This window comes from Eurosta solidaginis, chromosome 3 (genome assembly GCF_040869045.1).
Source record: "Eurosta solidaginis isolate ZX-2024a chromosome 3, ASM4086904v1, whole genome shotgun sequence".
NCBI classification, from domain to species: domain Eukaryota; kingdom Metazoa; phylum Arthropoda; class Insecta; order Diptera; family Tephritidae; genus Eurosta; species Eurosta solidaginis.
The window spans coordinates 530,742-546,074 of NC_090321.1; the positions used below are offsets into that span (position 1 = coordinate 530,742).

Genomic DNA, 15,333 nt, shown 5'->3' on the forward strand with positions numbered 1-15,333 from the left:
TTGTCGGTTTTTTGTTTTGGTGTGTTAATTGTTTTGTGTTTATTTGTTGTTGTGTGTTTGTCTGTTGTACCTGTGTGATTAAGTTGTTTCCTGTAAACAAGTTTTAAAGGCTCGAATATTGTGTCAGAAATTGTGTTTATCTGTTCGTTTATTATTCTACCGTCGAATGTTTTCTGTTTGTAGATTTCCATGTTTTCGAGTACGTTGAGATGTCGGCCCTTTTCTTGTATGTGAAGAACCCTAACTGTTTTATTGATGTTTGCTGGGGAACATCCATTCGCGACCATGTGATTCGCGAAGTTAGACTCGGGTATAATGTTTGGATTCCGTATTTTTTTGTTGTAATATCTAATATGTTCTCTGAACCTCGTTCTTATTTGCCGTCCTGTTTGTCCTATGTAACTATGCTGGCATCCGCAGGTAAGCTTGTATACGCCGTGGCTGCTAAACGGATCCTTTGAGTTAATGCTAGTTCTTAGTTTTCGCCCTAGATTGTTCGATGTTTTGAATGCTGTGTTAATGTTGTATTTTTTAAAGAAGTTTGCCAATTTATATGTTGGTTTTCCAGTATATGTCGTAGTCGTCCAGCTATTATTTTCCTTTTCATTATTTCTTTTTGGTTCTCCATTTGTCCTTCTGAGCTTATCTACTAGTGCTTTTTTATATCCGTTGGTTGCAGTGATATTATATATGACCTCAAGTTCTCTCTTATATGCCTCTTGTGTAAGAGGTGTTCTTTCAAGTCTATGTACCAAGTGCCTTAATGCTGCATTTTTATGCTGTTGAGGGTGATTTGAGGTATTGTGTATTATTGTGTCGGTGGCCGTTGTCATAGTTAAATCTTTTGGCTTCTTTTTTTTTTTGGCTTCTTTTTTTTTTTCTTCTTCTCTTCGCGAATCACATGGTCGAGAACAGGGATGCACCTTAACGTTAAGCTAATCGTTTATCAAAAAATTTCCACCGTTTCCGTTGAAACACTTCGAAATATTATCGATAAAGAAATTATCAAGATAAATTGTATCTCGTTTTTAACCGAAACGAAAAGCTTTCGTTAACGTTAAAAACGTTAACAAAAACGTGATACTTTATGTTTGAATTGTGCTGGCAATGCTATAGCCATGGTGAAGCCGTAAGGTGGTAACAGCGAGCGGACATACACACACAAACTCCATGTAATTTGTTTGTGTAATTCGTTGGTGGTAATGTCAAAAATCCTCTGAGAAATGTTCGTACTGTCAAAATTCATGAGAAAAGTTGCAATCAGCTTGGCTAACGCTTTCACCTTTAATGACTCCGCCATCAATCAGCTTTGCCAGCATAGTTTAAAATTAATAATCAACATAAACGATTTGATTTCGTTTTGATATGGCAGAAAACGAAACGAAATCATTTCGTTAATTTAACGTTCTTAACGTTAATAAACGAAACGAAATGACTTTGTTTCGTTTATTAACGTTAATTATCGTAACGAAATGATATCGGTTCGTTGGTTAAGCATGCCTGGTCGAGAATGAATGTTCCCCAGCAAACATCAATAAAACAGTTAGGGTTCTTCACATACAAGAAAAGGGCCGACGTCTCAACGTACTCGAAAACATGGAAATCTACAAACAGAAAACATTCGACGGTAGAATAATAAACGAACAGATAAACACAATTTCTGACACAATATTCGAGCCTTTAAAACTTGTTTACAGGAAACAACTTAATCACACAGGTACAACAGACAAACACATAAACATATAAATAAAACAGTTAGGGTTCTTCACATACAAGAAAAGGGCCGACGTCTCAACGTACTCGAAAACATGGAAATCTACAAACAGAAAACATTCGACGGTAGAATAATAAACGAACAGATAAACACAATATCTGACACAATATTCGAGCCTTTAAAACTTGTTTACAGGAAACAACTTAATCACACAGGTACAACAAACACACAACAACAAATAAACACAAAACAATTAACACACCAAAACAAAAAACTGCCAAAGAAGGTCAAACGACTAAAATCACAGATTTCTACCTACCCCAGTCAGCCACACAAATCGATTAGTAAACCACCCTCGGTTCTGAATGAACACACAGAACATACACATAACTAAATATACACAAGCATCAATTTGACAATACCTGCTCATATACCTACGAACTATAAATACAGGACAAACGACAACAACAGATCAGAACGAAAATCGACACTGATGAAGGCACAACGCCGAAACCGGTTTGTCTCAATACCAAATTTGACAAGGGATGAAGGAAAATCGTTCCAATATACATTATTAATACTGTTGTCAAGACGCGTCGTTTGACACCTCTCTCGATATTTTTGGTAGCGTATTAGCAGTCGACCCCTCAACTAGATTATTACCATAGATGCTCCGTGTTTAGAAATGGCAACCATTCGACCGGCGCATTTGATACACATCGCTATCGGCGATACAACTTTATCGGATTCGAAGAAATGCGCGAGTGCCTTTTGCCGACAATTTGTAATGCACCCTTCAGTGGACAAGGCCAGACGTCGTGCAAGCACAGTCAACTGTCGAATCCCACCAGGAGTTACAATCATTTCCTATGCCGACAACGGCATAATAATGGCAACGGGACCTGGCCCTCCAGTAGATTAATTAGTTTCTAAAATAAATAGCCTTATCCACGGTCTTTCCTGTTTCTGGCATTATCATCGACAAAATCACGGCCACCCTGTTTACTACTTGGAAGGAACAGATGACGCAAATATTGGACGTTCACGTCGATGGTGTTACGCTTCCGACTGACCGACTGTCAGTCACCCCTAAGAAGTAACGTTCGATAATACTTTCACCTTCAAGGCACATGCCACCGAAATTGTATCTAAAATACGAAGCCGCAACAAAATCGTCAAGACGTTTGCCGGGGAAAATATAAAGAAATGTTGCTAAAAAGCAATTGGCAGGCCGCTCATGTGCTACGCGTCACCGTTTGGTCGCCTGGTCTTAAAAAATGGTTGTAGGCCTGTCAAAATGTTGCGTATTAGAACTGTCACGGGATGTCTCCTTATGACCCCTGAACATCAGCTACATAGTAATGCTATTGGAACTGCCAGTTTCCTTGGACTTTCGTCCAACAATGACAATTTGTGAGTGATCGCATCCATTGAATGGGCCGAAGCACTGTTAAGAAAACCACATCAACAATATTTGGAATAATATTTGTATGACTCTTTATTTTAAAGTTTGGTTGTGACATCTAAATGCATTTATGACGTTAGTTCACTTTTATAATGAGAATTAATGTTTGGGAAAAAGTATTTCATTATTAATGTCAATGATTGGCCCATTTAAACTAATGCACGTCACCGCTTTCATAAAAAAAAATAGAAATCTGCTATTTTTGTTTTTTGGTTTTACATATAATCGTATATTTATTATAAAAAATGTGTTCTGTGTCTTAGGCCCACTTGCAGAACGGCAAGTTATTTTTTTAGCCGAGTTGATTTAAAAAATTTGTCAAAAATGGTTATCTCTAAGTTAAAAAGAAACTTGCCGTTCAGCAAGTGGGCCTTAGTATTTTTTTAAATATAACTTTTCTGCTTGTAACGCGTATTTTGTAATTTTGTTTTGTTTGCATTATAATAAAACAATCATCATCAAGTATCTATTGTATGTGTATATTTGTTTTTGTATGTACTTTTTTTTAATATAGTCATATATCAATAATAACGTGCTTAATCATCAGAGAATTACTATTTTATGTATAGTATTTTAAATTTTTTATTTATTCTTAATTATAAATTATAAATATATGGATGTATATATACATGAAAATAGATATGAACGGCCGGCAATAAAAAATTAATTTATTTTAAGAACGAATAAAAGAAAAAGGTATATACAAAGCTATAAGAGCTAATTACAGTAAAAATGGGTCAACTCATTGAAACCTTTTATGAAAGTTACGTGAGGAGTCCTATTTTTACTGAACTTTTGTTTTTTTTATTTTTTTTACGACTTTTTTAAGGTTTTCTTTTATTCAACCTTAAAAAAAATCATTTTGTATTGCCGCCGTTCATTTATAGTATGTATATATATATTTGTATTTATATTAAATATAAGAGCTGCTATCTCCATCAAGGCGAATTCAGTGGAGGTGGTGTTATCCCAACAGCTGATTGCTTCTTCTTGATAATTTTCCATACAAAGCCTTGTACAACATAGTGTCAGTTAATCGAAATCTATGAAAATTTTCTTTTGACTTGACATTCTTCTGCACGGCGAATCGGTTGAATTCGCTTTGCCACCACCTGGTATGGATTCGCCTTGTATCTCCATTGTCCTGCTACTAAAACAAATCGAACAAAAAATATGTTATAAAAAATAGCTTTTCGATTCGATTGGCAAAACAGTATTTGCTTTTCTTCATTTGTTGTTCGCTCGCTCTCCCTTCAGCTTCTTTATAGCGCTTAAATGTGTTTTCTTTTATTGGTTAGTTAAATGTTCGCTGGATTTTCGTGACTTATGGTTTTTCTTATTCGTTTGAATTGTTGTGTGCTGACATGTTTTTTTAGTTTTTAAAATATTTTATTTTTTTTTTCAAATGCAATTGTTCTTACTGGTTGTTGTTGCTTGGCGTTTTATTGTTGTCATTTAATATTTATTTAATTTTAGTATCATTGTTTTTTCATAAACTGCTACTCGGCAACTTTCGTCCCACTTCATCAATCATTCTTCATCTTGTTTTCTTTGCACTTTTATCTTAGCTGCCTCCTTTTCGTTATGCCCTTCTTTTATTATATTAATAAACTTAAGCTTCGACCTTCTTCTTTTCCTTCTTTTTCTTCAAAAAGGATGGGGTCCTAAGTCCTTTTTTCTTCTTCTTGTCTTTCTTGGGCGAACCATCAGTGGACACATCCTGGAACCGTAATAGAAAGTTGCAGTGAGAATATCGTGTGTATTAGTGTTAGTAAATCACAAAATCTAAAAAGACATGCATAGAAACCGTGCATCGAATGGCACTAGTTTCGAATTAGCGCCCATCTATCGCATTGAGAGATGTACAGTGCTTTGAACCGACACTTTGGCGTATACCAACCAATTCCTTTTATTCATTACTTCCTTTGGCAATGTTCAGAAAATATAGAGTGGCTGATATTGCTACTTTAGTTCATATGAACAAGTAGTTAAGTGGTTTAATAGGGATAAAGTAGCAAATATCTGAGTAGACGCATATGTCCTAACTCGGCTTTCAAAATGGACCAACTTTAAAACTTAAGGTTGATGATAAATGAATACATATTCATATTCAGTTTATTCAGTCTATGATTTACATCTTACAGACTAGATATAGAAATTATAAAAAAAGTAAAAAATTATAATATGCATTGATAATAGCTAAAGAAAGTATATGCATAATAATAGAAAAAAGTTAAACTAAATATCTAAATGTAAATGCAAAAGTATTTGGGACTTGAAAACATCCCTCGACTGAGAGAAATCAATATTTAGCCATCTCGAAAGTTTATTGAATTCTGCTAGAGAGCGAAGAATAGGATCGAAAAGGGCATAGTTTATTCTGAAAGAGGCCACATAAAAAGGTAGGGAAAAACGAAGTAATCTACTGGGCACATTGAACGTGATTTTCCCGAGCAGGTCAGGGCAGTTTATCAAACCTACCACGAGATCAAACACTAACATAAGCCCGTGCAGGGTTCTTCTAGAGTGCAGGGTTTGTAGGTTAATCAACGTATACCGAGACACATAAGAAGGCATCGGATCCTCGAAATGAAGAGATCCAAGAGAGACCATATAATCGTATACTACAGACTAGCGACAATCTTTTGTAAACGCGATGCAAAAATTAGCATTTCATAAGAGATTATTGCTTTTAAAAACTTTATTACATATGTACACTGTTAAAATTTTGAGCCTAGATCCGAAGATTTTTTGTGCTACATTTATGACCAAACCGAATTTGGTTTAAAATTAAGATTATACCAGTATTCATGAAAATGGGTGCGCAGAACTGACTTTCAGTTAAAGAAAACTATTTGATGTTGGCAAGGGCTCGAACTGACGTGGTCCGGATACATGTCAGTTGTGTGCTCTACCCACTCAGCTATCACACCTGTACAAAAAATCATTTCATAACACATATGTATAAGAAAATGGTATGAAAAGGATTATTTTTAAAACTGAAACCGAATTAAATTAAAGAACATAGTAGTAAATTGAGATGTTTCCTATTTAGTTCAAAATATTGCTTAAAATTATGAATGGCTTAAAGTTTAGGCTCAAATTTTTAAACGTGTACGTTAATATAAATATATAAAATTTAACTCTACATACCTCTTTACTGCTTTGAGAAAATGTGCTCAGATGAGCTTCAGAATGATCGCCATTTTGGACATTCTCACCTGTAAAAATAATTATAAAATGAAATATTAAAAAAATTCGTTTATGGTGTGAATGGGTTGATTTTGAACTGTTTTTTTAAATCTATTAAGTATATATGTAAATACATAAATGCAGCTCTAATGATGATTGATGAACAAATGAAACTACATCTAATATACGTATGTATGTATGTATATGCATGGAAAAACAAAAAAGCAAAACAAAATTACTAAGATCTTTGAAAAATGAAAAAAAAGGTACTAGTAATGACGTAAATAACGGTGAAATTTTGATAATATGGATGATAATGATAAATTGGTATGGAAAGCAGAGTATTGCAGTTAAATTTTAGAAAATTGTCAATGGAGGTGTTTAATGTTCATACTTACAGTTGCGGACACAAAAGGGAGCGGTTTTGAAACGCGTTTATGAAAAATACTCTGAGATAGTGCGTTTTCCAACTGCTAGACGAGATAGGGTGAATTCTTCTCAGCAGTCGATTTCTTTTTAATTTTGTATGTATTTCTTTGTTCTTTATAATGAAAATTTATAAAATGTCCAGTTCTAAAGCGCATATTCTAAGTATATATTTGGAGAACGCTGAACTTATTCGAAAAAAAAAGAGGAAATTGCCTATGCAAATATTTTTCAATTATCTCCCCCTGAGGATGATTTAAGGTTAAAATGGCAAGTTTTTTAAACAAATTCGAACCGAGCACCAATATGGGCAATCATCTCAAATTTTGTTTCATTAAAGCTTTGGAAGTATTAATCCATTATGAGCAAAATATTTAGGCAGAACTCCATAACGAGTCTCGAGTGTTTCAGGCGTGGTAGAATTTCACCTCGTTTGTCAGATATTTCACTTACACAGTATAAAAACGAGGTGAATTTAAGTATTCCCAAAGTCTGAAAAGACGCTCATGCAGTTTGCTTTTTATTATTGAATCAAATACATTCATATACATTTGTGAACGCAGGTTTACTTACTTTTGTTAATTACATGAATAGGGTAACGGAAACTATGTACCTAAACCCATTTCAAATTCGTTTTCGACTATATTCCTGTTTTTATGTGCGCAACTGTAATTGTTTGAAAGCAATTAGTCCTAACTACTGTGGTTCTATTTCATTTTATTGTTGTTTTTATATGGAGTTTCAGTGCAGGTCTGTGTTTATACGCGGCAACTTTCTTTTTGAGTCACTGAACGCATTTAAATGGAGCCACTTTTGCGGGTTCTGCTTTTGTACTCTCGTTGTCAACTATTTAAAAATTCGTATGTAATTTAATGAGCATACAAGGCAAATTCAGTGAACTCAGCATAAATACGGCGTTGCCGGAACAATATTTGCCGTTCATAAACACAGCCTAAAAAACTTTGTTTACAACTACAGATAAGCCCATGCAAATTATTTACTTAAAGTATTCTTTTTACAAAGATATTTACACAGAATAAATTTTTTATATAATTTTTAGTATATCGCTCATGCAAAAACGTTCAGTTAGGCATGCATTTTAAAAACACAAATAAGAATTGATATATAAAAATAAAACTATTTAAACTTCAAACATAAAATTATTGTTACCTGCTCCATCTTGGTTAGTATGGCACTTATATTTATTTTCTTTTTTCTTTTCGTCTTGCATTCTTAAATTCTTAGTTTCTAGTTTCATTTTCAATTATTAAATTTATTGATTGTATGTAAAACCAAAATATATTGCTTTGTCCAATGATGATGAGCTGCATACGAGCGATGAATTAACCTATAGCTGGGCGTTCGTCAAAAGCTACCCACACAGAAAAAACCGAGGAGTGAATATTAACAAGTTTTGGTCAAATCTATTTTTCCTTTAAAAAATTGTACTTCCATATACAAAATACAAGTTGCGTTTATTCATCAGCATTTGCCATGTTGTTGTAGCAATATACACCCACCGAGGATTTTGAGGGGGTTGTTATCGATGTTGATGGTCCAGGAGGAACTTGGGATCGCTGCTAAAGAAACAGGATTCGGCACGGGTAGGTGAGTTTGACAACTGGATTGGAGAAGCTATACATTGCGCTGGCATCCCCTTGAAAGGGTTGCGCTACACAACCCTTTTAATCATTTGAACATTTTAGTCACCTCTTACGACGGACATACCTTCCGCGGGCATATTCTGAGCCCCCTAATCCGTATTTCTTATCTACGGTTGTTGTGGAAGTACATTTTTTATGCTTGTGCTTGCGAAGTTGTTAAATGTTGATATGGAGTAATGAAAGGTTTAGAAATGGGGATTTTCCAAAGCTTTGGTCAGACCAAAGGTAATTGGACCAAAGTAAATGGAGAAGTTTTCAGTATAATGTGACCGCGCACATGCAATACCTTTGTTTAGAACCCATTAAGCTCCAGTCTGTGTGAAGCTATTTATATATGTATTATGATAAAACCTTTCCCAGAGAGCGTTATTTTGCTCATCTCTAACTTAAAGGGATGAAAATAAATGATAACTAAAATTTATCGAGGAAAAGTTCTCGATTCCTACTTGTATCGTGCTCATCAAAAAACTCAGTTAAACGGCTTTTTTCAGTTGTCTAAATAAAAATATAAACCAGCTTTTGAAATATTTGCATATGTGCGTGAAAAATCTAAAATAAGCATGCCTTTGTACGGGACATCAAAAAATATTGGGATTTTGTGTTAACATAGAGTAGGGGTAAATTTCAGCAATACTAATTTTGTTCGAAAAAAAAATATATATTAATGGAGTTCAAAATTTTGTGTATTTGACGTTGGATCGTGAGCAACTTTTTTATTTTCAGGTTTTTTTACACATTTTATTTTGTATTGATTTGCTTAAACGAAGTACCCATGATACAAAAAAGAAGGTAGTTCCACTCAACACTTTTTGACGTATTTGGGGATTTTTGAAGTTTCATAATGTTCGTTGTTTTGCCAGAAGCATTTCCATACCGTTAAATTGTGGTTTTTCGGGTTGGAAATTTCCTTTAGGATGAAAACGCAATGGTTATCTGAGACAATAATAATATGCTTTAGCAAGATTTATGTGCATTCATATCGATTGAGAATATCTTTATGGCAGCTTGACCCCTAGACAGAAAAAAAATATACGAAAAATCTTGTTGTTCTAGCATAGCCCTGTTATCATGCCCCTACAGTGGATATTTCTCAAGGCATGTTGAGAAAAAGTGTACCTCCAAAGTCTGCACATCTATGTCAATGCCAAAAGGGCACAAAATGTGCATAGGCGGGGCTGCCACAAGGTGACCCCTGGTACAAAGGGCAAAAACATTCTCATAACTAGTGGCTAACCTGCAGAGCTACAGGGTAATGTTCTCCCTAAAAAGTGGTTTAACAATTCCCTCCTAAAGCGCAACGCTTGAATTATACAATAAATAGAAAAATAAAAAATGTGGACTTGTAGCCCATTTATCAAGAAATTGCGGTGTCGGTTTATAAGGACCTCCTTTGAGCAAGCAATTGACAAACGTGTATGTTTTGTCAAAATGTTCTGAGCAAACGTACGGACACTTAAAAAGGCTATATTGCTTGCTTTGCCTACTTCGATTCATGTTTCTTCCACCAAAACAATTTTCGGGAGCTGGAAAAACTTATTAAAAACCTTCTTTTCTAGGCTGATATTTCGTATTAAAATATTTCCAAGGCATGGGGCTCGTTTTTTCTTTTTTATTTAAAATAATTATGAAAGTAATTTAGTCGTATTCCTTAATATGAAATCCATCAAAATTAGAAAAATTGGTAACATTTTTCAATCTGGTAGCTTGTTTTTGGTGAAATTGTCATTGTCCCGCAAAAGTCAAGTGGCTAACGTCACACTAAATGGAACTACCTCCATTTTTTGTATCATGGAAGTACCTGCCGCCATCAAGCAAAGAGTCAGCGTATTTGCGCCTTGGCAACCACGCTGCTGTTGACATAATTTCGAAATAGTAAAAGACTTCGTTTATTTGGGAGCCAGCATTAACACAAACAGCAACATCAGGTAGGCAATTGAAACGTAAAGTCCTCTCTAGACAAATGAAAATCATACTCTGCAAGTCACTTATCGTACCGTCCTGCTGCATGGACAATGACAACATCAGATGAAGCGACTCTGGGAGCGTTGGAAAGAAAGGTTCTTCAAAAGATTTACGGACCTCTAGGCGTTGGCGAGTACCGAAGAAGATTTAATGATGAGCTGTACGAACCTTAAGCAAATATCAACGTAGTCCAGCGAACTAAAACGCTTCGGTTAAGCTGGCTATGCGAATGAAAGGTGACGCTTCGGCTAAGAAAGTATTTTTATCGGAACCCGCCTATGGAAGCGTTTAAATACTTGACGTTGTGTGAGTCTGATACAATGAGACAACTTTTGTGTAACGATAAAACTAGGGACCGTTCCGAAAAGAAAGTGCACACTTTTAATTACTTCTTGAAGTTTGTGTGTCGGATCAATATGGAGTTAGAGAGCGTGGTCTATTCTGGTTTAACTATTGGATTATTCTCCCAGAGTTTTCATTGGTTTTGTATTAAAACGCCGCTATGATTTCAGCACAAAGTAACTGCGGAAGCGGTAAATCTATTAATATTATAAAATGAAGTACCCAAAAGGTCACTGGGAAAAACTGCCGAACGGCTTCACCGATTTGCATGCAATATTCACTGAACATAAAAAAAAATTTGATTAAAGTGATGCAGGAAGAGTTACAAAACTTTAAAATCCTACAGAACCACATACACACACCAATAATGTCGCTTTGATTTTCTTGATTTGTTGTTTTTTTTTTTTTGCTTATCAATACACACACATTCGAACACATAAAAGCATTGTTTTGATACAAGCAAATAAGATCTATTTTCTCTATTTCCTTCAAAAAAACAAAATCAAGGTGAGAAGCGGTTGATATTGATTGAACAACAACGAATAATTAAAACTACATTGAAATTGATGGAAAAATTTTAAAACTACCTGTAGTTTTGCAACGACGTTTTTTACTGTATACCTTCCAGTGTCACCAATTTTAATAGCAAAATTTTGAAAAAAAAACTTCAGTGTTAAAATTTTTGTACCAGAGGCTTTACGACAACATATACTTTTCACATAAGAGCACAATGTCCAAGAAATAAAAAACGAGGAGGGTTTAAAATAACCCGAGACCCTTTTTATTGCAAACTATAATTTATTAAAAACAGGAGTCATTATCGTGTTTTACGATCCGCGACCGAAACTATTTTTTAAACCTCAATAAAATGGTTCTTCAGATTAGTGAGAAATTTGCGCTAGCTGCATTGAGTACACATTGTATCCATAATTTATAACAATTTTTATAAATAGTTTGACAGTTTCATTTTTATTGATTGAGTGAAAATGGTTTTCGATACGTAATCGTAAACACGATACGGGAGAAGTTAGTTTAGGAAAACCAATGAGTTCTTTTCTCAAAAGTGAATCAAAGCCTGAAAAAAACAAAACTATGCGAAAAATAAGATATTAATTTTTTTGCTTTATTCCTTTGATTATCAACTAGTTTTAATACGCTTATTTCCACTGTAAGAAGATTTTAGTGTGAACTTTCTTTTCGGAACTTTCCTAAGTCAATATGTTTCCGCTAACAAAATTCTCAGTCAAGTTTGTAATGCGACATTTTTATACGGCAGCACAAAATTTGTATCAGAAGTTGAAGCAAGGATTTACTGTCTGAGGCTTTTGAGACAGCTGTGTGAGTATCAGAAATTGAAAAGTCTAATACAAACTCCCCTAAATTTTAAGGGCTCATATTTTTAGAGATAAAGTTTGGCATATAAACAAATCTGTTGAGCATGGTTTCAAGAATATTTTTTCCACTCTCTTATCCACATATCTGAAGACTCTGACTCGAATCGAACTTAAATTCTCTGGATTTTTTCTCTCTCTAAGCGCTGTTTTATTACAAAAAAAATTAGCCTTCATTTAACAAAATCGATGGACTAATATAAAAGATATAAGCATTCAAGTAAATATATATATAATACAGGATCATTTAAAGAAAAAGACGACTTCATTTCGTGACAAATTTATATGCCAAACCTTAGAAGACACAAAAGGGTTCCTCAAACAAAACAAACAGTTACTCATACTTAATGCCGACAAGGGCAATGTTACGGTTGTTATGGACAAAAAAGAATACGACTCAAAAATACAGACCCTAGTCAACGACATCTCTACCTACAGGGTTTTAAAACGCGATCCGACTAACAAATTACAGGAGAAAAACAAGTAAGGAAGGCTAAGTTCGGGTGTAACCGAACATTACATACTCAGTTGAGAGCTGTGGAGACAAAGTAAGGGAAAATCACCATGTTGTAAAAAGAACCTAGGGTAACCCTGGAATGTGTTTGTATGACATGTGTATCAAATGGAAGGTATTAAAGAGTATTTTAAGAGGAAGTGGGCCATAGTTCTATAGATGGACGCCATTTAGGGATATCGCCATAAAGGTGGACCAGGCCTGACTATAGAATTTGTTTGTACGATATGGGTATCAAATGAAATGTGTTAATGATAATTTTAAAAGGGAGTGGGCCTAAGTTCTATAGGTGGACGCCTTTTCGAGATATCGTCATAAAGGTGGACCAGGGGTGACTCTAGAATTTATTTTGTACGATATGGGTATCAAATGAAAGGTATTAATGAGTATTTTAAAAGGGCGTGGGCCTTAGTTCTATAGATGGACGCCTTTTCGAGATATCGCCATAAAGATGGACCAGGGGTGACTCTAGAATTTGTTTGTACGATATGAGTATCAAATGAAAGGTGTTAATGAGAATTTTAAGAGGGCGGCCTTTTCGAGGTATCGCCATAAAGGTGGACCAGGGGTGAGACTCTAGAATTTGTTTGTACTATATGGGTATCAAATGAAAGGTGTTAATGAGTATTTTAAAAGTGGGCCTTAGTTCTATAGGTGGACGCCTTTTCGGAATATCGTTATAAAAGTGGACCAGGGTTGACTCTAGAATGCGTTTGTACAATATGGGTATCAAACGAAAGGTGTTAATAAGTGTTTTAAAAGGGAGTGGGCCTTAGTTCTATGGGTGGACGCCTTTTCGGGATATCGCCATACGTGGACCAGGGGCGACTCTAGAATGCGTTTGTACAATATGGGTATCAAATGAAAGGTTTTAAAAGGGCGTGGCCCTTAGTTGTATATGTGAAGGCGTTTTCGAGATATCGACCAAAATGTGGACCAGGGTGATCCAGAACATCATCTGTCGGGTATATGGACGCCTTTTCGAGATATCGCCATAAAGATGGACCAGGGGTGACTCTAGAATTTGTTTGTACGATATGGGTATCAAATGAAAGGTGTTAATGAGTATTTTAAAAGGGCGTGGGCATTAGTTCTATAGGTGGACGCCTTTTCAAGATATCGCCATAAAGGTGGACCAGGGGTGACTCTAGAATTTGTTTGTACGATATGGGTATCAAATGAAAGGTGTTAATGAGTATTTTAAAAAGGAGTGGGCCTTAGTTCTATATGTGGACGCCTTTTCGAGATATCGCCATAAACGTGGACCAGGGGTGACTCTAGAATTTATGTTGTACGATATGGGTATTAAATGAAAGGTATTAATGAGTATTTTAAAAAGGAGTGGGCCTTAGTTCTATAGGTGGACGCCTTTTCGAGATATCGCCATAAACGTGGACCAGGGGTGACACTAGAATTTGTTTGTACGATATGGGTATCAAATGAAAGGTGTTAATGAGTATTTTAAAAAGGAGTGGGCCTTAGTTCTATAGGTGGACGCCTTTTCGAGATATCGCCATAAAGGTGGACCAGGGGTGACTCTAGAATTTATTTTGTACGATATGGGTATCAAATGAAAGGTATTAATGAGTATTTTAAAAGGGCGTGGGCCTAAGTTCTATAGATGGACGCCTTTTCGAGATATCGCCATAAAGATGGACCAGGGGTGACTCTAGAATTTGTTTGTACGATATGAGTATCAAATGAAAGGTGTTAATGAGAATTTTAAGAGGGAGTGGGCCTTAGTTCTATAGGTGGACGCCTTTTCAAGATATCGCCATAAAGATGGACCAGGGGTGACTCTAGAATTTGTTTGTACGATATGGGTATCAAATGAAAGGTGTTAATGAGTATTTTAAAAAGGAGTGGGCCTTAGTTCTATATGTGGACGCCTTTTCGAGATATCGCCATAAAGGTGGACCAGGGGTGACTCTAGAATTTGTTTGTACGATATGAGTATCAAATGAAAGGTGTTAATGAGAATTTTAAGAGGGAGTGGGCCTTAGTTCTATAGGTGGACGCCTTTTCGAGATATCGCCATAAAGGTGGACCAGGGGTGACTCTAGAATTTGTTTGTACGATATGAGTATCAAATGAAAGGTGTTAATAAGAATTTTAAGAGGGAGTGGGCCTTAGTTCTATAGGTGGACGCCTTTTCGAGATATAGCCATAAAGGTGGACCAGGGGTGACTCTAGAATTTGTTTGTACGATATGGGTATCAAATGAAAGGTGTTAATGAGTGTTTTAAAAGGGCGTGGGCCTTAGTTCTATAGATGGACGCCTTTTCGAGATATCGCCATAAAGATGGACCAGGGGTGACTCTAGAATTTGTTTGTACGATATGAGTATCACATGAAAGGTGTTAATGAGTATTTTAAAAGGGCGTGGGCCTTAGTTCTATAGGTGGACGCCTTTTCAAGATATCGCCATAAAGGTGGACCAGGGGTGACTCTAGAATTTGTTTGTACGATATGGGTATCAAATGAAAGGTGTTAATGAGTATTTTAAAAGGGCGTGGGCCTTAGTTCTATAGGTGGACGCCTTTTCAAGATATCGCCATAAAGGTGGACCAGGGGTGACTCTAGATTTTGTTTGTACGATATGGGTATCAAATGAAAGGTGTTAATGAGTATTTTAAAAAGAAGTGGGCCTTAGTTCTATATGT

At 35.5% G+C, this 15,333-nt stretch overlaps 1 protein-coding gene across 2 annotated transcripts; it reads right to left on the reverse strand.

Moving 5' to 3' along the window:
• Window positions 1-3,378: 3,378 nt before the first annotated feature.
• Window positions 3,379-12,488, reverse strand: LOC137243048 (gamma-adducin-like). 2 transcript variants are annotated; one of them, XM_067770217.1, is made up of 3 exons: window positions 7,968-12,488; window positions 6,333-6,400; window positions 3,379-4,899 (listed from the first exon to the last, which is right to left on the reverse strand). In XM_067770217.1, the coding sequence occupies exons 1-3, from the start codon at window positions 8,053-8,055 to the stop codon at window positions 4,792-4,794; spliced, it is 264 nt and encodes an 87-aa protein (XP_067626318.1). In that variant the 5' UTR covers window positions 8,056-12,488; the 3' UTR covers window positions 3,379-4,791. The 2 variants fall into 2 exon arrangements, with proteins under 2 accessions (XP_067626318.1, XP_067626317.1); XM_067770216.1 differs by having other exon boundaries at window positions 3,379-4,905; window positions 7,968-12,482.
• Between the last annotated feature and the right edge of the window lie 2,845 nt (window positions 12,489-15,333).